The 23,212-nt window shown below is 36.9% G+C and overlaps 1 protein-coding gene across 1 annotated transcript in view; it reads right to left on the bottom strand.

Annotated features, from left to right (window-relative positions):
- Nucleotides 1-530: 530 nt before the first annotated feature.
- The window catches only part of LOC137400593 (uncharacterized), a 48,284-nt gene continuing 25,602 nt past the window's right edge, over nucleotides 531-23,212 (bottom strand). Inside the window, exons 9-17 of the mRNA XM_068086924.1 lie at nucleotides 22,866-22,983; nucleotides 21,376-21,584; nucleotides 21,156-21,241; nucleotides 20,060-20,132; nucleotides 17,867-18,052; nucleotides 16,739-16,854; nucleotides 12,126-12,285; nucleotides 11,322-11,369; nucleotides 531-852 (exon numbers count right to left, since the gene is read on the bottom strand). Coding sequence (XP_067943025.1) covers nucleotides 572-852; nucleotides 11,322-11,369; nucleotides 12,126-12,285; nucleotides 16,739-16,854; nucleotides 17,867-18,052; nucleotides 20,060-20,132; nucleotides 21,156-21,241; nucleotides 21,376-21,584; nucleotides 22,866-22,983 — 1,277 coding nt within the window. The 3' untranslated portion in view covers nucleotides 531-571. The remainder of the gene's footprint in view (nucleotides 853-11,321; nucleotides 11,370-12,125; nucleotides 12,286-16,738; nucleotides 16,855-17,866; nucleotides 18,053-20,059; nucleotides 20,133-21,155; nucleotides 21,242-21,375; nucleotides 21,585-22,865; nucleotides 22,984-23,212) is intronic.

Below are 23,212 nucleotides of genomic sequence, written 5' to 3'. Positions count from 1 at the left end.
TAATATCTGGCATGGCATCATAATTGGCGGGGAAAATATAAATCAAATGGAAGATCCATTCGATATAGAGCGAACAAACAATGTGATTCCAAGTTTATGCACACCACTGTATGCTTCCTTCTGAATGAAATTGTAGTGATATTTCTTATTTAAGGAAAATATTATTATATTAACACAATATATCAAGTCACTACTATCAAGCAAAGGGAATAGTTGAAAGTTTTCATTCACTGCTCGTAAAACTATACAATTTTGCTAAAAGTTTAATACCATCTTTTGATGCGAAACTAAAAACAGCAATTCTAAAATGTTTAAGATTGGTTCCAATAACATTAACCGCAGAAGGTTTATCTGGATTGTTAGCTAACTGTAGAATAACTACAGAAATTAAAGAAAATAGCTAAATTTTACGCAATACCTTTAAACAACACTTTCAATATACTCAAGTGTATACTTTGCTGGTAACTGAATCCATGCTTGATTGTGAAGATTATAAACATTTAGCAATTGGATCAAATGAGTTAGAAAACTAGATCTGTACTTTTGTCTTTAGTATCACATCCAGCTACCACTAATTATTCAATGTTGCATAGACCCTTTCATTTTCACCATTTGATCCATTGTCTATTGGCGTCTCATAAATGGCCTCAAGTTTCACTGGTGCATTTACATGCTGTTGGCTTTGGTTTGTAGTTGAGGTCATTGAACTAAGGTTAGACAAATGATCTTTTGTCTCCAGCTCATTTAGAGGTGTCTGAATCCTTTGGTGTCTTTTGTTGACAATGAAGTAGACCACACCAGAAATGATGGTTACGCTCAGAAGGATTATGACAACAATGCAAGCAGTCAAAGCTAAAAATTAACAAATAAAAAAACAATATTTATTTGGAGCGCTCGGTGATTGTAATAATTTGGTTGGAAAATAGAAACATTTAATTTAAGCAAAAGCAGACTCGCATCTTGGGAGAAGTCAAATCACTCCAAACTATTGAAAATTTTCTACAATTTTCCGTTCTCTACACAATCTTTAACGGACACGATCAAAAAAGTCTAGCGTAATGCTTTTAATTGCAAAATACAAACTTCGCACTTTGAACTTTGTTGGCATGACATAATACGTGACAGACACCATGATGACTGCCATACTAGCATCAATAATGATCTGTGTACGATTAGTTCTAACCAGATGTGCCAAATCAGTTTACCAATCAGATTAGCTCTTACATGTGTGGTGAAAGCTAGCTGAGCGCTTACACAGATTGTTCAGGCTAGGAGGTCACTAATTGGTAGCATGCACAATCAACCAAGCCATCGCACAATGTGCATAAGGTGTGTCAGAAACCTTAGCGGCCAGAATATTGACATTCACATGGTTCTATTTACAAACGCTGTTTCTTTGTAACAGCGTAAACCAATCAAATTAATTCTTTGACAAGATATTACACCAGAAATTTAATTTCCATATGTAACAGTTTTTAAATATCTTGATCTATTTCTTTCGTCATAATAACAAATTGTATTAAAACGATATTGTAAAAAAATTGCTATATCTCAGTTGTTGGTAGGTCATGGATGACTGGAATGCAAATTAAAAAAATTATGATGCTAATTATGATTTTTCAGTTATTTTGAGTCATGAAATAATGATGAGCACGTGCTTGAGAGAGATGATAACAATGTAAATAATTTTGCGAGTCTTTAGAATCGTATGGCGTTTCATAGTTTTGGAAAGAATAATGGTGAAATGCTGTTTTTTTTTGTGTGAAGACATTTGCTGTTGGTTGCCCACCTTTTTTTACTAGAGTGTTACTAAATATCATTGTACTATGATCACATTTACATACATGTATATTTATTAAAAGTTTTAAAACTTTGAATTGTTGGACAAATTGCCCATGGTTACCGACACGCAGTAACAAAAAGGGTCAGGGTTCAAAGGGTTAAAGGCATCACAGCTGACTTTCCGTAATATTGTTGGTCAGGCTTAGTGAACAGTTCGGAAGGCTACCCTGATAGATTAAGGAGTTTCTGGCCTTCAAAAACTTACGTTTTAGGGCAAAAGTAGTGCAGAACTATTTAGGGTACAAGAGCAAGAATGGCCCGATTCTACGAGAAATTTTGCCCTCTAAAATTTAGAAAAGTGACTCATCCAGTTCCTGATCAACACCAGGCACACTACAAACTCGCTGAACAAAAAAGTGTTGAACAAGCTCCTTCAAGACGTGAGTGACTTATTGAAGGAGAGTGACAGCTATGATCTCATGGCCAATGGAACCCAGCTGCATTTGACGGAGTCGAACAACTGGCCATAGGCCTCCCAGATGTAAAGACAGTCACTTCAGTGAGGATGCCATCTTTGGGATGACATTTGTAGTGGCGCACCAGTGCACATGAAAACTCCATCAGCTAATGGTTTCTGCAAATAGCCAGCCTCTGACCTGCACAAACAGACATGTTCAGTTGTTTACTTGCAAAGTTCATGTAGTACAGAACATGGGGCTGTCAGCCAAGACCACGATGACCATTCTGTGTCAAGTGAATACAAAAGATCACTGGTGTTAGGGGATAGAGGGCTGACCGGTTGGGCTGTCATTGGCTACAAACTTGAACCCGCCTAGGCCAATGGTAAGTGTAGTTACGCAATGCCTCGACCTCATAGACCAATTCCTACACCTTCGAGCTGGGATCCCAGATGGCACTTACACAAGAGTGGTAGATCACCAAATGAATGTCAAACCACTCAATTATGGTTCAGGTATCGCACCCACCAGTGCAAATTTGCTAGAGATAGGGGTACCAACTCAACTCATGGATTTGTTTGCAACAGTGCGGCAGAACTGCAGACAGCTGGGGCAGATTGCGTGGCTGGCACGGTTTCTGACAGGCTTCCAAGGTACATTCCGCATAAATGATGAAAATGCAGACAGGTTTTTGACATGGAGCATTTTTATCTGCTGAAGAAAGACACTTGGTCTACCAGAACACCTTTTCATTGGTCAGAAGTTGAGAAGAAGAAGGTAGAGGCCAAGTAACAAGCTCGTAAGCGGCTAAGCAAGGAGCTCATTGAGTCAGCTGGAGGTGCCTGGAGCTTTTCGCTGATGTTGATCTGAAAAAAGGATGGCAAGTAGTGGTTCTGTGTCAACTATGAGCATTCAAATATTGTCACCAAGCATGATACATACTCTTTTTTCAGATGGAAAACAGTCTCAATGCATTGGCCGACATCAGGTACTTCAGTTTAATTCTTAGGGCTAGTAATTAACCCAATTACCATTTAATCACAGGGTCAGTGGCGACTAGCCAGATGAGTGAAAGTTTGCTACTCATTCCTGACTCATGAAGTGGAAGGTCTTGCCTTTTGATCTCACTTCTGTGCCACTCTCTTATAGAGACTAATAGAGCATTGCTACGCGGCTTGCACTAGAAGATGTTGCTGCTCTATTTGAATGACATCATTTTCACTGCTCCTGTCATCAATACATGCCTGTAGCAGTTTGGGGATGTGTTTCAGAGTTTGAAGGAAGCCAAGCTGAAGTATTTTAAATATGAGCTGCTCCAGTCACAAGTGCGTTGTTTAAGTCATGTGGTTAGCACTGAAGTTTTATCTACTGATTCAGAGAAGAGTAGTACCGGCAGTATATACTTAGTTTCACTACCACATCTCAGAATGTGCATCAGCTGACTGACAAGGAGAAGAAGTACACTTGAGGAAAAAAAGAGCAGACTATCTTCGAGGAGCTGAATGAGCATCTGCCATTGTTTCCTGTACTGAGCTGCCCTTATCCGAGCTTGTTGTATACCCTATATATAGACACCAACATCTTCAGAAAGGGTGCTGTGCTGTCACAGGTATAATATTAGACTAAGAAAGTTGTCTTTTTTAAACAACTTTCTAGGGTCTGCAGCCAAGTATTATTGAGTAACCAAAAATGAGCTGCTTGCCTTGGTGCAGGCCATAAAAGGTTTCCGGCCTTCCTGTATGATCAGTCACTTTTTCCTAGTACAGATTACTCTTCTCTCTTAATGACTGTGCTGGCAGGAGCCCTCAAACCAGATAGCCAGGTGGCACGAGATTTTAGGTGAGTTTCAGTACACCTAGAATCATTTAGTCAGAATTCAGTATGAAAATCCTGAAAATTCAGCTGACAGCCCTGCAAGAACTGCCTGCAATATTAGCTCATCAAACTGAGAGACGAAGGACCGACTCACAAGGAGCTTTGCAAAAAAGACCAGATCTTGTTGGAAGGACTTGAAAGCAGCCCGACAGTTAAGAACGTGAGCATGATAGTAAGTTGCATGGGCCCTTTGGCTGCCATGACAGCAAGGGTAGCTGGCCCAGAACTACTGAAGCCCCTTTGGGACAGCCTCGAGTAATGACTCGAGAAGACGCTGAAAAGTGGCAAGGCTAAATTCAACTGCTGACAAGAGATCGGTGGCCACCAAGTACCACGCCATTGTTTGAGCAGGAAAACTGACACAAAAACAGCTTGATATGGGAGAACAGAAACTCTGAAAGCAACACAAAGTCCAATTAAATTTTTGGCTACAACTAAATCGGGTACTGGAAACTTGGACATCCCCCTGTGGTCAAGATTGATAGTGAATGGTTTGTACATCAGCCATCAAAAAAACAACCATTTGACCGACTCATATTTACTAGAGGGCCAACTCCAAAAGTGACCAACGGCGTGCGAGTTGGTGCTCAGTTTAGCCAGATTCAGTTTAAAGAGCTTCAGCATACTGCTGTTGGGTCTGTGAAGAAAGGGCCAGCCAAGCTGGCGATAGTGGTTCAAAACTGAAATTTCATTCACCTTGCACCTCTGGTGCAGCAGCTGACAAAGCAGTTCCACTAGCTTTCTAAAATGTGAGATGACACATGAAGCTCGTGCCAATGAAACACTTTCTATGTTAAGGCTGTGAAGACTAGAGACGCATTTAGAAAAACTGCCCCTGAATCCTCTCTTACCTGTCTTACTGCTGGCTTGGCGGTAAAAAAGCTAAGCTCAGGTAACAGTTTGAGGCTGCGACAGTAGTGTTACTACTAGTTGCACTAACGCTCACAATCATTCAAGCCCTGATGAAAAGTGCTTTGACTAGCAGCTGCTGACAGGTTGTGCCGAGCCAGACTAGACTCCAGGTGACGCAGAGACTTTCTGCCATAACTGCTAAAAACTAAAAATTTGAAGCGAACTTCTGCCATAGCACTCCAGGATGTGGAGGCAAAACAAGAGTTTTATGCCAAGTTCACCTGAAACGTAGATGTGATAAGAAGGTACATTATTTAGCCATAGCCACTCACAATTACTACAAGTCTTATGAAAGCTGGAGTTTGAATGCATAGGCCCAGCCCGGTGGAAGAAGTGCAGTGCTGCAAGAGGTGCGCTTTGGCACCAGTCACGGGAGACTAGACCTGCGACTGGCTAGAAGACTGCTTTTAATAAAACAGTGCTGGCCCATACTGCAAAGGTATATATGCACATGTACATACAAACTACAGTCATATAGACCTAAGATCTACTCCAGCAGACTCAGGACTGTCCAAGCCAAATATTATTGTTTCCAGGAACAAGGGTTGTGCCAAACCGATTTGAGCTTAAGCTCCGGTCCGGCCCTGTACTATAAATTACTTCCTTTCAGAAAACTAGGATAGGATGTTCATTCAGTTTCTGTTTAAAGCTGTGCTTGCACCAAAAACTTGCCAGACCAGCAAATGTTTAATTGGTTCACTCGGAAAGCAAAGAGACCAGTTCAATGAGTTTGACAGCCAAAGCCTTTTTGCTGATAGGATGAGACCGCCATTCTACCGAGTCAAATTGTTGCCATTATGGTTTTAAGATGTAAAGACTGAGAAGGTGTTTGTGGTGAGCCACATCAGCAAGGATGACTTGTTGTTGATGCCATTCTTATTTATGCCATGTTGGGGATATCATACAGGTGTCTCATCTGTGTGTTATCAATTTTAAACAATCTGTGGTTTCTGTTACTAGGCGATCGTCAACTTGCACAGACAGACACCAGCAGCTGTTACCTAGCAAGGTGCAGATAGTGAGAGACACGATGGTATCCACACAGATTGAAATGGTCATTACATTTTGGGTAAACACCTGAAACTACTGCTCATTAGGACTGGTAGAAGGTTTCCCTGGACATAAAATGTCCTTTACCAACAAGAAGCATAGCCACATGGTGCTTGAATCTCACAGACTAACTTCTGACGCTCTCAGCTGGTTCCATTGTCAGCATGTACACTGGAGTAGAGGACCACTGAGTAGATAATGAATCATTCTTTTCCAACCCAGGTTTTAGGACATGAATTGTGAAAAAACTACACACAGAGTGCCTACAGATCTGGAATATCTGTTCTGAGCAACATAATGTTTTGGCGCCGTGACAATCTGAAGGGTTAGCAAAATCGCTAAAATTTTACTAAGCCACATTCAGTGTGAGAGACATTGACTGTAGCTCTTTGATTGAAGCACTATATTTCACCAAAATATGAGTCTTATGCATTAAAATGTTTGTTTACTTAGATGAAAATAGAGGCCGAGGTGGTATGTCAAATCAAGAAACTCTTTAGCAAGGCATTCAACAAGTTTGCTGGAGGCTCCCTGCAGTTCATCACTTGTGTCTGCATAGAAAAATGATAAGAATAGGTAGATATTTCTAGCCTGCTGCCAGCTGAGTGAGATGACAGAACAGGATGCTTAGTTTCTCTCTCAGGTCAGCAAAAGCCTCCCTGCTCTGTTTGGCAGCAAGTTCTAGAGCACACTGCCAGACGGAAAAGTATGGCAGCATTTAGTCAATGGCAGCTGGAGTTGGTCAATCGCTACTGGAAAATGTTTTTAAAGCAGGCGCCTTCAAGAATCAGCGTTTGCAACTCGTTCAGATTAATGAAATTAGTTTTATTTTTTCAAAAAGTTCACTTCTCAGCAATCGCTTCTTAAAGGCTTATAGAACAAATGTTGTATGGCATTTATTGGCAAGTGTTGCTACTCTGACTGACCAAAATCCTAGGCACTGCACTGGACTTCGGCATCCATCTGCACCAGTTAAAAGAAGTGTTTTAGCAGCTGCCAAGAGGTGAGCTCATGCAAGTGAAGTGCAGTTTCTCAGTCAAATGTGCGCTACCAGGGTCACGTGATAAGCAAAGGAGATGTGGCTACTGATGTTGAGAAGACCAGAGCGGTTCCAGAGTAGCAACCTCTAATGTGCTTAAAAAGTTGTAGGGCTTCTTGATCATGATAGGTTACCATTCTCAAAAAAACTTAAGCTTTACCACCACACTTGCACAGGCTTACAAAAAAGAAGACAAGTTAAAATAAAGAGAGGAAAGACAGGATGCCTTTGATTGTATGAAACAACGCATCTCCTATGCATCGGTTAAAGGATACCCCATATCGATTCAGCCTGATCTCCTAGATAGGATTTTGAGAAAATGTTGAGTAAAAGCAATGCTGACCTAGGTCCTAAGCAAATTAGAATAAGTGGTTGCATATTTTAGCAAGACCTTGTCATTTGCTAAAAGCGACTCCTGCACCGCATGGAGGAAGTTGCCAGCCGTAGCCCAAGTCATAAAGCTGCTTCAATTGTATCGGTATAGCCCAAAGTTTGTGATCCAAACCAAATATGTTTTACTCCGCTGGCTGTGCAAAAAGATAAAGCTGTAGAACTAGGTAGCAAGATTGTTGGCAATATTGAAGAGTTTCAATATATGTCAGTAATCAGAGCTAGGTTATGCTATAGAAGTGCTGATAAGCAAAATTTGCAGATTGGGGAAGACTGCTGGCAGATCTGTGAAAACCACTGGCATCGTGAGCTTATCAGCTTCAGGAATGGCAAAGCCATCTAGAAGGAACTCACCATGAACGGTCAGCCGTTGCTGTGAAGCCTTGAAAAAAACTTTGCAGCAATGTCAGAGATTGCCTGGGTTGTGTGCAAAATGGTAAATTATATAAGCCAACTCCCTGCCCAAAAAACAGCCGCAAGAAGGCAGTGGGAGGGTTAGCCCAGCGCTAGTTGAGGCCACCCTAGGATGTAGTGACACGGCTGAGAAAAGATACGAAGTGACATTGGCAAAGTGCTGAAACAAATGTGAACAATGGGATGAGGATCAATGGCTGCCATGTATTAGGCAGTTTCAAAGAGAGAAGACTTTACTAGAGAGTCATTGAAACTGGAGGTGAGAAGATTGGGCAATTGCACAAAATCTGGCCATTTTTATAACCCAGCCAGATGGGCTGCTAAAAGCCCAAACTTGACACCATGACCAGCCCAAATGGAAGGCAGTCTGTTTCTCAGCTGTAAAAGAAGCTACCATGTGGAAGACACATGTCCTTTGCCTACTCCAAGATGGATAGAACACCAGTCATCTCCCTTTATGTGGTACTGAACAAGACTGACAGCGACTGTGAAAAACTGGTCAAAAGATTCATCAAGTGTCGAAATTTGAAGTGTGGGGCGACAAAGACAGCTAAAAACGTGCAAAGACTGCAGGCCAGACACCCATGAAAGAAAGTAGCAGTAAACTATGTAAAACCTTTGCCAAGGACACCAAAAATGTGATGAGTAGATATTGGTGTTAACAGACCACTTTATCCAAATGATGAAATCCTGTATAGTTGTGATGCCTGGTAGTGTTGTATGGTATTGCTTTATCCAGAAGATCACTTCATCCAAAGGATAAAATGATCCTATTGATGATTTTGCCTTCCCATAAGCCGTAGCGCTAGTAGCAGCTAGAGTCCTAAGTGAAGGAGTTGTTGCTATATTTGCTGGTGGCTACAGATCCACACAGACCAGAGGCACAGTTCGAAAGTGCAGAACGATACTTCAAAAACTTCAACAAATCCCTAAAAAACGATGCTTTAAAGAATTATGACACAGCACGGAAGGTCTTCCATACAGTAGGAGCACAGAAAAATGACACAAATGCGGAAAGTCTCAATATTCTTAAACAGTGAGCCCAGCCCGGTTACGAATCCAAAATAACTTACACTAGTGGTGACTCGGCACATTCCTCAACCGGCTCAGAAAATCAGACTGCTGGATTGGTATGATGAATGAGCTTGCCTTAATTTTACGCCGCCTAATTCTGTACAATTCAGTTGTAGCGATGTCAAAATAAAAAAGGCATCTGGCTAAAAACTTATCAGTGGGACAGTCATATTTGTTCTGTAGCACCAATGAGTCAGTTTTGCATCAAGCCTTTCTATATATTACCTTACCATGCTGATAACAGCTTGGACACCTGCAGCTATAGAGTCTCAGAAAGTGAACTAAATTATTCTCTCAAAAATCCCCCTAACAGTTACGACCCTTAAAAGCAGGTGTGTTAAAAGTTCATGGTTTAAACAGGCAAGGTCTATACTAAGAAGAGAAGTCTGTAGCCGTGTGTCAAAGCACGATCACGACAGAGTCATACAATGTAGTAGGGTTTTCTCAGAAGAGATAACTGGAGACATGTAATTTTATGGTCAAGGTGCCTCCAAGATTGACCCTGCTTCTAATGACAGAGGTGGTCATGTTTAGTCATACCTGACTTCTACTACAAGCTGATCTAAACTGGCTAGCAAATAAAAAGACCTAGAAGGAGCTGACGGCCAGCCCAGCTGAAATAACTCATTGCCACTTGAGATTAACTACAGCTGTGACTGGTTTAAAGAGGTAGGAAAATCTTAGAATTTTGCCTTGACCTGAAACTCACAAATAAATGCAGAAACTAAAACGGAGGAGCCAACTTCTAAAATGTTACCGGCTGACACAAAGTTTTTAATATTGCAGCGACAATGAGTGCGTGAGCCTATGGCAAAAAAGCTATTGTTAAGGTCAATATATTTATAGCACAAGAACCCTGAAATTGAGTAAAGGTTACTCTGAAGGACAGGTCAGAAACTCTTGGTCTCCTTCAATTTGTCAGGAGTGTTTGGATGAGCTGGCAATATGTTCTCTAGCTTATTGTCATTGTTGTGTGCCTTTTCAGCCTGTAGCTTGTGTCATAAGATACGGTCATGTGACAATGAGAAAGCATAGAGTTTTGGGTGTGTGAAGAAGTGGTGTACTACGTAAATTAGGCAAAGTTGCAGCTATTCGTGAAAGCATGAGGATGGGGTGGAGGGGTTTCTATGAAGCCATGTTTCTCAACCCTCACTATGCCTTGCTGGATCCGCAAAGAGCAGGCTGTGAGGCAAGACACAGGGGACTGGGGTGAGCCTCAAAAAGTGCGATAGAAAAGTCAGGCCAACTCATCAAGATGACAGAAACCAACTCTGACCTTAGAGACTTTTCACCATCAACTTGGCAGCTCACAGAGTAGTCATCTACCATCAGACCAGTTGTTTTAGACAGCCTGCCACTAATGTTGGACTGCTGTCATGATCACTTAGCCAGATCTTGAAGTGCTGGGCAGCTGGCCAGTTGTTATACATTCAGCAGGAAAAAAAGGCTTAGCATCTGTTGGAGGTTAACTGGCACTGAATGGCGTTAGCTAAAATACCACCAATCTGGCTCATGGCTTGGAGAATAGAAAAAATGCTAACCAACAGATAAGGTACTTGGAGTATGAGACTAGACAGCGCAGGCTTTTGATCCAATGAATTGTCCTTATTGTATATCCATTAGTGAGCGTCCTTTCCTATAATGAGTTGAAAGGTCTAACACCAGAAAGTAGATGAGTTCAAAACCAAAGAAGCAACCACGGCTGGCCAGCTGTGCCTAGGACAAAAGGGTCTAGGCCACATAGAGCTTGGGCAATAGGATACTGAGCTGGCTCTGGACATGGCTGAAAATATGGTCAACCATTAGAAGTAATGAACAGCCAGGCTGTCCACCAGGCCAGCAGACAAAGAACCAATCTGCTACCGAGTCGTCATATGAGAAAACCCACTTGGCACCAAGCCTTCACCGAAATGATTGACCTGCAACTGACTTGGCCATCTCGAAAAAAAGGCTGAGCCTGCCACTGCAAACCATACATGTATATAAGAAGCACAACAGGCAGAGGTTGGTAGAGCAAGAGAAAGCCTCGTTTTATGCATTTATTTGCTGCAGACACATTGACTGTATTTTATTATATATATCTATGCAAAAATATACTGCACTTTATAATCTAACTGGTTTGGTGCCTTATAAAGTAGTAAAGGGTAGTGGTGGATCCTTTACAATACGCTACTTTTTGTCTTTTTTATAATGTGGTAATACAAATAGGTAAGCTTTATTTTTACTTTTTAAATGACAAAACTATAATATGAAACACTTTACTTATATTAAAACTTATCAAAATCTACCAAAAGAGATGCCTTGAAAAACTTTAGTGGCAAACATACCTGTTGATAACTTGTTTGAAGAATGGGATGAGGTATTTTTTTCGGTTTCTGCAACAACAAAGCTCAGAATGACTTTTATTAAAATGTTACATACAAAAGCGATTGCCCAAAAAAGTACAGCATGAACCAAAATTTTATTCTGATTCATTCACATTTTTGCATGTCCAGTCTATCAGAAAAATAAATTATTTCTTTTATACAATCACGTATATGTATAGTTTCTAAAAGGCAGTTTTAAAGAAAGATTCTGCAGAAGGGTTATACATGAAAAACTTTAATTGATATGTTACTGCCAAGGCAATTGGAGCGTTAATACAAAAAACTAATTTTTTTATTATGAATCAAGTTAAACACCGCGCTAAGGAACCTTAGTAATTTTGAATAATAAGCATGTTTTATCATTTAAATTTTTAAGTGGTTTAACAGAGTTACAAGTATTCATTACAAAATTTATAAAAATGGCCATTATTAGCATTAAATGAGCTTATGACTGAACACTCAATCATAACATGACAACCATTATCGCTAGGCAGTACTGCCACCAGTAGGTTATGAGTTTCACGCATAATAAATTTAGAAACACGTTAAGGGAAATGTCCCAGATTCCAAATTGAGTGCAATGCGTATAAATTAAACATGGACGGTGATGTGCAGTCATCGCATAAATATTATTGTAACTGTATCATTCTAAAACTTATTAATAATGCATATAGCGCATATAGCTATTGCCTTCCCCTTTTAGTACCTACTCCATTATACCTTATGTGTATATTTACGAGATAAATTACTGACAACAAACATCACCTTTCTCTAGCGTTAGTGCAGTTGCTGTTAGCTCATCACTCTGAAGGTTACCATTTAAAGCTCTAAGTTTGCATCTAACTATAGTGGATGGTTTGTGGCCACACGAGGATGCTGATAAGTCATTGGCAGTAACCCAGCTCTCTTCCTCTCCACAAGTAACCTGCAGAATAAAGGCCTAGTTTCACAGGGCTGCAATTGAATAGAGACAATGTAAAGTGGATAAAATTTACCGTGATCGATTGCTGCAGTTGTAGAAAAATAGTTTAACTAATTTGACTTTTAAACTTTTGGTCAAATAGTTTGAATTAGTTTAAACGCCAAAACATATTTGAACAATTTAAATAATGTAAACATAAATATTGAATAATGTAACGGTAGCTCACATTATTGTACAAAGTGTAAGGTGTTACATGAATATCTAGGGTTATATAATTATTGTACAAAGTGTAAAGTATTACATGAATATCTAGGGTTATATAATTATTGTACAAAGTGTAAGGTATTACATGAATATATATGGTTACATAACTATTGTACAAAGTGTAAAGTATTACATGAATATCTAGGGTTATACAATTATTGTACAAAGTGTAAGGTATTACATGAATATCTATGATTATATAATTATTATAAAAAGTATAAGGTATTACAAGAATATCTTGGGTTATATAATCATTGTACAAAGTGTAAGGTATTACATGAATATCTAGGATTTTATAATTATTGTACAAAGTGTAAAGTATTACATGGATATCAAGTGTTATATAATTATTGTACAAAGTGTAAGGTATTACATGAATATTTAGGGTTATATAATTATTGTACTAAGTATACGGTATTACAAGAATATCTTGGGTTATATAATCATTGTACAAAGTGTAAGGTATTACATGAATATCTAGGATTATATAATTATTGTACAAAGTGTAAAGTATTACATGGATATCAAGTGTTATATAATTATTGTACAAAGTGTAAGGTATTACATGAATATCTATGGTTATATAATTATTGTACTAAGTGTAAGGTCTTACATGAATATCTAGAGTTATATAATTATTGTACAAAGTGTAAAGTATTACATGAATATCTATGGTTATACAATTATTAATCAGTAACATAAAAGGAAAGAAATACTATTAGCAGGACTGGCTATATATCGGGCAGCAAATGCATGTTTACTGAAAAACGTCAATGAGTAGAGCATAACATGTTAATTGAGCCACTGAACTGCGATGTCGTTTTTGCTGCCAGGAGGTTTTTGGCTTGTGGTGTCAAAGGCAGATAGATCATTTAGCAGCACAGGATGTTGATTGGTTGCTGGCACCCAGGTGTTGGCAGAACATACTTTTAATTACTCAGTTGTAGATATTTTGCTATGGGTGTGTAATGCTTTGGTGGTAAAAATCTCTGGCATAGTAGAGGTTGGTGTGCCAACTGTTGAATGTTTCTTCGCATGATGTAACAAAACTTTACTTGATATGATTATATAAGTTTAGTACACTTGATTTAAGTAAGTAAATGTCATTCAATTGATTGAATGAATCTAAAGTTTTTAGGTGATTTGATCAGGTAAAGGTAAAACGATATAATTTGGAAATATCTACTAAATTCTATGAGATATACATCAAATTTTACCAAAAACAGATGTGACTAATCTGGATGTCACTTCTAATCAGTAATTGAATAGTTTACTAGGAAAAGTTAAGGATATGAGATACATTTAAAACTAAGGCTTTCATATAATCCTACATGCCAACTAACACCTAAAATACTTTAAGATGAAGAACTAGAAGTTCTGAAAGGGAAATTTGTTTTAAATAAAAATGCTATATTTTTAATAATGAAATGTAATATTGATACTGATGATGTAAAAAAAATTTGCACACTTCTGCATTTGAGGCACAGCAAGGGAAAAAGGCCCTTTAGATACTTTTGTTGATTTTGTCTAGAGGCTTTCAAAGTTGGAAAACCATTTCACACACTTTTTTGTATTCTTACACTATAAGGTTCTTTGACATGTTTTCTTCAGATTTCTGCATAAAAAATTGCTCAAAAGCAATAATTAATGACATTTGTATGGGTCTTGCTAACTGGTTGCTAACGAGATTAGTGGGCATCTTGAATGATATCTTGGAAATTTCCATCTAGATTTAATCATTTGGTTTAGATGTTAGAACTATTTATATGTGCACCAGAACTTTTCTTATAATGAATATTCAAGTGAAAGAACCTTAGAAACAAAATGACAGGCAAAAGAAGATGGATAGGATTAGATACTGATATAGAAAATGCACTTAATAGAGAGTTTTTGGTGATAGTGACTCAGATAGTGAGTCAAATTCAGAGATTAGTAGCTCTAGCTGTGATGAAGAGGCTCTAGTAACAACAGAAATTGTTTGATCTGCTCATGATGATGGACATCACATACCAGCCCCAGTCTCAACAGGGAAAGATGTGACACAACCACTATAGACAGAATAAGCTGTTCAGTCAGAACTGCATGAGACTGCAACTAGCAATCAGTCTTGCTGCTCAAAAAAGTGCACAGCCCAATTCACAGTGAGTAAATACATAGAGATAAATAAACTGGGTGAGTTCGAGAAAAAAGAAAAGAATGCCTTAATCATTGTCATGTTAGCTCTCTCAATGAAACCACAGGACACTATATTTTGCAGTGGTAACAACAAAAAAAGCACGGCTTCGAAAGTATGCCATGAGAAATTCCCAATACGATCACCGCTCATTGTTCAAGGCAGCCTTTATTAATATGCGTAGTATAATAAGTAAACAAGTTTTAAAAAACTCATCAAGCACGTCAGGAAAAACTCAACTCAACAAAGTTTCAACTCTTTGGCGCCTGTGATACCTCGACACCATCACAAACAAACTGCATCTATGATGAGAATGAAACTATCGGCATAGATGCAAAGCAGACCCATGACCCGAATAGTGTGATATCTATGCTTGACCACTACCTCAAATTCTGCAATCATGGAAACATAGTCATGTACGCTAATAACTGCTGCAGGCAAATTGAAAACAAGCATGTGCTAGCCTATTTCAACTAGAGAATGATTATGAAGAAAAACTCTTCAATTATCCTACAATTCATGCTTCCTGGGCATACTGGATCTCTAGTGGATGCTGGCTTCGGATTGGTAAAGCTTAAATATCGTAGATAAGACAACTACACAAAACCACATCTAATCGAAAACATCAACCATGCCTCCATGAACACATATGCTAGATAAGTACAAGTGATTGAATTAAACTTTTAGTTTAATGTTGGTGCACTTGTTGGCATAGCAGGTTGAATTATTTTTTGTCATACTTAAAGCTATACGCTACAATTTGAAAGCTCTGTCAAAGGATTTATTAGTTTGATTTTCATGTTAACATTTGTGAGGATTGTAACTGGCGTAGCTGGGACACGAAACTGTCTGAGTACTTTAATCCCCTTGAAAATATTACAAAGATGTATTGATTTTAACTCTATGATGATGACATGGCAAGTTCAATCATGATCATAGCTCACTCAATGATTTATATACGTACTTAATCACTGGCACATAAAAAATGAGATAACGTTCAACCTCTATTGACAATACTGGATAGTTTTTGTTTTCCAGTTTTAGATAGTAGTATTCAATCATCTCACTAACTATCAATTTGTTCTACAAATGACAATTGGTAAACTTGTAGGTTGAAACAGAGATGGGGAGGTTCCGACTTCTAAAGCGAGGGATAGCAACAACTGCTCTATACGATTGTGTGCCAGATATCATTCAACCAGGTGGTATGTCAGCTGATAGACAAGACTATTTAGCCAGAGAGGTGGCACCTCTCTTACCCCCACCCCCCCTAATACAGAGAATCTATAGAAGCTATCTGAATTACTTGTGAATGCCCATAAACTGTTAGTGATAGAGTCATAGACACTGATAGACTAAATCGATTAATTTCACAGAAGCCCTTGTAATATTTTAGGCCCACTTCAGGTAGCTGTATCTTGAAAACTAGTTGTTTTAGAGCTTTTTAACTGAGAGCAATAAACTCGACATAGTCTAATTAGTCTAAGTGACTTTTTTCTGTTTTGTTGGCACTCACTAGATGTCTCGTTGCTATGAGGATGCTTAACAGTGTAGGAGTTATGATGCCGGTTGACTTTCAACGCTCGATTTCTCAAATCATTGTTTTACCAAAATACCTAGTCTTGTGGCCGTTTTCCTGTAACGAACTCACTCATAACTGTCAGAAAAATAAAATGTTATATATCATTGGAATCAGCAAAAAGTTTTCTATCAGATGGTAAAAAAAGCTAAAATCTTCAAAAAGTATCGCATGGGCCTTTTTCCCTTGGTGTGCCTCATTTACCTAAATGAAGAACTCATTGTTTAAACTGACAAAATCTTAGATTGCATAAAGACTATTTATGCAATCTAAGTGTGATTACATCTACGGTGTAAAGCATAAAGAGGGACAGAAATGTTAAAAAAATTAATTATTTGTCAACACCTGGCCAGTTTACTGATTAGGAAAAACCCTAAAATGGCCTGATCATATGCCCACCTTCATGTCAATAAAAACTGAACTGAAATAATGAAAAATACTTGATATTCTACGCTCGGTTCTGGTCCTCCTATAAATTCAGGTTTCTCCCATATGATTTCTACACATTCAGAAGTTGTTGCCTGTACAATAATTTTACTGTCACCAAATTGGGGCCCTGAAAAATACAAACCGATTTTGAGAAAATCTTTGGTGCATCAATAACGAGTGCGACTGTAAATTTGGACACACAAAAAAGCTCAAATATTTTCAATGTACTCGATTTCTGTGATAATCTAAAGTACATGTGCATAGAAAATGATAACTAGTTTACTACCACAACTACAACTGCTTATTTAAGTATTTTGGTAGTTGCATTTGATTACAATGGCTAGCCACTGGTTTAGCAGCAAAAATAAGTTTAGAAGTAAAGACTGAACTGTACTAATGCATCTATTGTTAGTTGTCAGGAAAAGTCTAAGTTAAGCTTTTCAACATGATACGAGAATCACATCAACAGCAATCAACTTGCAAAAATGCCTTTACTTAAATAAGGAATATTATTAAAAATTTAGAAAGATGTACATTCTGAAAAATCTCAAAACTATTGCAAGCAGGTTGACTTGAATTAAAAAAATATCATGTTTCACAATTTCAAATCATCATGAAAAGTATGGAAGGCTGTCTACATTTTCTAACACACATTCAGCTAAATTACCAATATGTTAGCGTCATTTGAACAGACATGAGATCCGAACAGGCTGAATAAACTTAATTGACCAAATATAAACTTTATTAATCGTTCAAATCACATACAAGTTCATTAAAATATAGGTTTTCTTAAAATGTTTAACTTAGAGTAATACAAAATGAAGTCACAAAGCATTTTTAAGCATTATTTTTCTAATTTAATTTTTTCTATAGTCCAACATGGTCCAGTTATTTTTATAAGTTAGCAACTACAGTGTTTAGACTTTTTAAAGGGCAGTTGAACAGACATGCTTTTAACAGACAATCCAATCTTTGGAGGCGGTTTTGCGATCAAATTATTTTATGCTAATAACATCTAGGAACGTGTAATCCTAATAGCTTATATTTATTATTTACTTATTGATAACATGTTCAGATGCTGATGAGATAACTTAAGTAAATTGAGAGGTCAACATATAAGACACTCCGCAACAACTTACTCAGTATTGGAGATCTCTGATTGCTGACTGATAAGGACCTCAGTCCTGCCTCATTCTCTGATGTAACAGTAAATGTAAATTCCTTGTAACCATCTACTAGAAATGTAGCTGATCTGTCAGTGGTACTCTGACTTTGTACTTCTGGGCTGGAGTAACCCTGTGAGGCCCATACACAGAAGCGTTGCTCTAAAAATTTTCAAATTTTTTGGATAGCTTCGAGATATATGTATGAGTGTTTTTCTAATTTTTTTATTTTCTAAAACGACCCTGACCTGAGATATTAAATGTTGCACTCACGCAACATTGGGCTTTAATGCTACCTATATACATTACGCATTAGACAATAGTGTTATGAAGTATTTGAGCCAGTAAAATAAATTTATTTGAATAAATAAATGGTAAATGTACTTATATACATATACATGTATACAGATACATACATATACATATATATAGTACATATATTGAATATATATACATTCAGTATATATAAATTGTATATATACATACATATACGCATACATATATATATATATATATGTATATTGTATATATGCATACATATATGCACACACATATATATACATATATAACTATATATATATATATATATATATATATATATATATATATATATATATATATATATATATATATATATATATATATATATATATAACACAAGCATATAAGTTTACATCACTGTTTGGTACAAATGGACTAAATCCTGGAGCAATATCAACTGTTCCAAAGTAACTATAGCTCTCCATTCGCTTGCAGTGATAGGTACGAAAATAATTTCGTTCATCAAGAAAGCAGAGACTATTTCACATTTTGTAGTAGTTATTTTTTTGAACAGCTTGCCGTGACTTCGCTTTGGAGCCTTTATTGGCCAATGAGCAAAATTGTCATAGTGAACATTGCACGGACCTCTTCCAATTTTTTAGCTAGTGTAAGGCATAGACTAGCATCATCTGCTGCAGCTGGTCATCCTTGTTTGGCAGCACCATTGACATGGATGAGACTGCCGGCAACTTCAGCTTGGAATTCTCTTCTATTTAGTACTTTATTTATGGTAGCTTGAGAAGGCGACTATCACTTCTGTAGATATTCCAAGTGTTGATTTCGGCTACCATTACAAATGTCGTTACAGGTAGAGATATCATCACCGGCTCTTCATGGCAAAATGATACTCTGCTAAAAATAAATCTTACAAATCACTGCCTCCCATATTTTTATGTGGTTGTATAACAGCGGGCATGTTATAGAAACGATGCTCTTTTGACGACTCGTCCCACCGTTTGGCTTGAGCAAAAGGCTGTACACCAGTCAATGAGGAGAGAACGGTGATAACTTTGTTGTCACACTATTTGACAGCAACCACATTGTTGACCTCCTTTACATAGCTGTCATAAGATCATTTACTATCTCGTTTGAGGACTTTGCATTATTGAGCATGCATTCTTGAACCCTGTTGGTTCGAACAGTATCTGTATAGAACATCCCAGTTTTATTTAGCTCAGAGATGAAGGGAATAGCAATAAACAAGTTGCCTCCGACAATTTTGTACCTCCAGTTCTTTTGTAGAGTAGATGTTAGCTTGAGCACAACATCAGCTTCTTAGCCCAACTCCATCTGCTTACCATCACCACCTTGGTATACTTCAATCATGCAAAATGCCACTGACTCCTGCTCGATGCTAGATCTTGAAGCGCCATGGATGTGGCTTACTCTTTATGTATTGTCGGGTTCTATTTATAGACATTCATTCCATATGGCACCTATCCTTTGTCACATTTTCCAGAGCTCGTCTAGCAAATTCGTTCCATCAACTCTGCTTCTCATTCGAAGGCAATTGCTGTTGCTGTTTGAAGTGGAAGGCTTTGAATGCATTTTGTATCTACAAACTAAAACAGAATATTTTAAAATACTATTCATCTAACACCTAAAATCGCCCAAAAAGAAGCCTACACACCTAACTATCATGCTATATCAAGTGAAATAATTGCACAATTTTGTATCATTCGGAAATACCAATTTGCTTTGGTAGTATATGACTAATAGCAGTATTACTAGTAGCAGTGAAGGTAACCTGGTAATATTACTTCAATGGTAGTCAGTGTACCTCTACTACCATCTTTACAACACTAAGTATTATGCCCATCAACAAGAATGAAGAGCATTAGCCCTAACGATGGTCTATTGGAACACCCGATACTAACCCCTTGGCTTGCAGCTTAGCTATGTAGAGCCCAATGTTGCACTCCTGCACAAGAAATTTTGAGCTCATATAGATAGAAGAAAAAAATTTACTTCTTCGAAACATTTAATGTGTGTAAAAATATGGTCAACATAGTACCAAAAAACAGAAAATGAGTTATTCAAACTTACCTCAAAGAGCTATAAATCTTTGCCTAAAAAGTTGCTTTCCTCATGTGTGGTCAACTCTCAATTCTATGGAATGTTCTAGAGTTATGTGATGACATCACGAGCATGACATTCAATCAATTTTGGGTTTAGGGTTGCATAAAGATATGTAAGAAGCCACTTGAGAATAATATTTGGCTATAAAGCATTTGTAGTTGCTCTATCTAGTTTTGAAAATTATGTTGCACCAGTGCAACAAGGGGCCCCAGAGGGGTAAGTGTAAGTTGCTGGTCCTCGACAGTTAGATGCAGATACCTAGCATCCATACAATTATAACGTTAGCCACCAAACTTTATTCATACGACTGCTAAATTTCTAATAAGGATCTATTTGTATATCAAATTAGTTCTTTTACATAAAATTTTTTTAGAAACCTCATTATTTCTTTGACCATAAATTAGCTTGTGTTGTGTGCAATGCTAGTAGAACTTAATGATAATATGCAAAGTTTAGTTTAAAAGATTTACTGATAATTTTTATTTTATAAAAATCAATGTGTAAACAACCTAGTAGTGTGTGGTCTTGATGCTGTTTTGATAAGCATGCTGGTTTTATCTTTCAGTAGAACAAAAACCAGAATGTTCTTGAACTAAAGGTTAATATTTAAAATGTAAAAATATTTTAGTTCAATGAAACATACAATTAAACTGTAAAAGCAGTTTGTGCTAGTTTTGTGTGTGTCAATAACCAATGTTTCCGAATATGCATTTATTTTTTTATTGTAAAAAAGGGCAACAAAAAGTAGATTTTAGCACTAATAAGTTTCTATGTTCAATAACTTTATTCAAATTTTTTTGTTTTGGAAAGTTTAAAAACTACAAGTATATGTTGACACAACCAGTGTTTGCAGGCAAAAACTTACCTCCCACATATAAGTGTAGCTCCACCTTTCTATACCACTATCCTTTGTTATTACAGTTGTGTGCTGAAGCTCAGGTGGAGATGGGTCTAAAATAGAGTAGAGAATTTTATAAATACTCTTCAAATGAAACTGAAATACACATGTTATAACAATTATATTGATAAGAATTATATATACTATATACCTTCAATATGAAAAATATGTTTTAGTATTTGCGTACCTGAGCATGCTGAAGTAGAAACCATAAATGTAGGAGAAATCCCTTCACATGGAATAGAATCTTTAAGAAAACAGCTGACAGATATCTCATACTCCTGACCAGGATCAAGCCCAGATAATGTTGTTGTTGCTCTTTCAGAATTTGAATCATGAGTGATATCACCTGATGATGTTATCACGTTACCATCCTGCTTTGCTTTTACCTCGTACCTAAAATAAGTAGTAGGAAGATCAACTATCAACTATATATTTTATGTAATATTTGTAAATGTAGCATACAGCCCGATATTTGTTGTAGTTTAAATTTTTTTTACAAAAAATTGTAAACCAAACCAAAGCTCTATGGGGATTTTTTGAGCAAAATTTAAATTTCAAACTATGGAACAAAGTATTTGAAAATTATTGTGGTAAACACTTTGGGTGCAGAAAAGATGCATAACGCTGACATGTGTAGCCATGTTTTTAGAAAAATGTGTATTTAAGTTGCATGTGTCAAGCTCAGAGTAGTGTTACAATAAATCAATATTGAACGTTGCAAATAGCTAGTCTCAGATCAACTTATAAAAATTCTGCTCATCAAACAAGGTATAGTATGTATTTAATGATAATAGGTCTGATGAAGGCAGGAAATAGTTTATCTTTTGTAGAGATACAATATTAAGATGATGTAAGAAAAACGATATGTAAGTTAAAAACAACTAAAAAAAGGTCTTTAAATTTATGCAAAGATATTTTATAAATGCATTACAGATCAATATAATTTGCCCAGAGTGGAGCTTTAACATAGCAGAATACTGACAACTCAATGACATGACTATGTTTCAATGCTCAACCGGTTCCTTCAATATGATGTTTCTGAATATGTAGTGAAATTCTTTTCTATTATGTTTGATTTCACCCATAAAACATGAAAATGTTTTTGAAGCTACCGATAAGAACAGCAAATTTTTGTGTTAGCTTTTGAAAAGCATTCAACTGAAACACTGATGATGTAATTATCACTTTTAAATGTTTTGGCTTGTTTTACCCTTAAAGTTGTTTGAATTTGAATAAAAAATACAACTATGAATATTATGATTATAAAAACAATGATAAATTATTAGGGCAATCTATTGAAATGCTCTGAACAAGTATTGATGAATTAAACCAAAGTGATAAAAAGGCTAACTCGATGGTACATGGTTTTTACTGCATACTATTCCTAGAGTTACAGCTACCGTTTCTTCAAGGCTAACAAAAATAACTATCCCTTTATTTTATTAGAACTGTTTGAAAATATGACTTGTCTGGTGAGAAGCAGATTTTTGTAATTAGAAGATTGAACCCACTTTGTCGATACTTTAATAATAATTATTTTGCATCACCTGCTTGGTAAGAAAGGTCTATGCCCTGATTTTCTTGGGGCGCTATTATACTAATTTTATACAAATTATTCGCATTGCAAAAACAAAGTTTTAAACTTACTACATACGACTTTTTTTAAAAACTCACTTTGTTGGTGGTTCAAAGCCCACCATTAACTGGTTCCAAGGAATAAAAGAAATAGTGACACTGGCGTATGTTGAGCTTTCTTTTCTTCCTGCAACCTTTTCTGTAAGCTGCACAGCCTCTAAAAATATGATATTATTGTATGTGGTTAATGAACAAAAAATAAGATGTAACCTCTTTATATAATATTAATTTGTTCTAAGACCTTGTGTGTTAAAATTGTTAGATTTCGTAGCAGACACCCTTATAAAAACTCATTGTAGCTTATTTGTTTTGATTAGTTGAAAACTTACCATGACTCTCAAGTAGATTCAGCGGATAACTTTACGTTGTATCAAAACAAGTACTGC

This window comes from Watersipora subatra, chromosome 7, assembly GCF_963576615.1.
Source record: "Watersipora subatra chromosome 7, tzWatSuba1.1, whole genome shotgun sequence".
Taxonomy (NCBI): Eukaryota; Metazoa; Bryozoa; class Gymnolaemata; order Cheilostomatida; family Watersiporidae; genus Watersipora; species Watersipora subatra.
The sequence above is the reverse complement of the archived record's forward strand: the minus strand, read 5'-3'. Positions and strand labels throughout refer to the sequence as shown.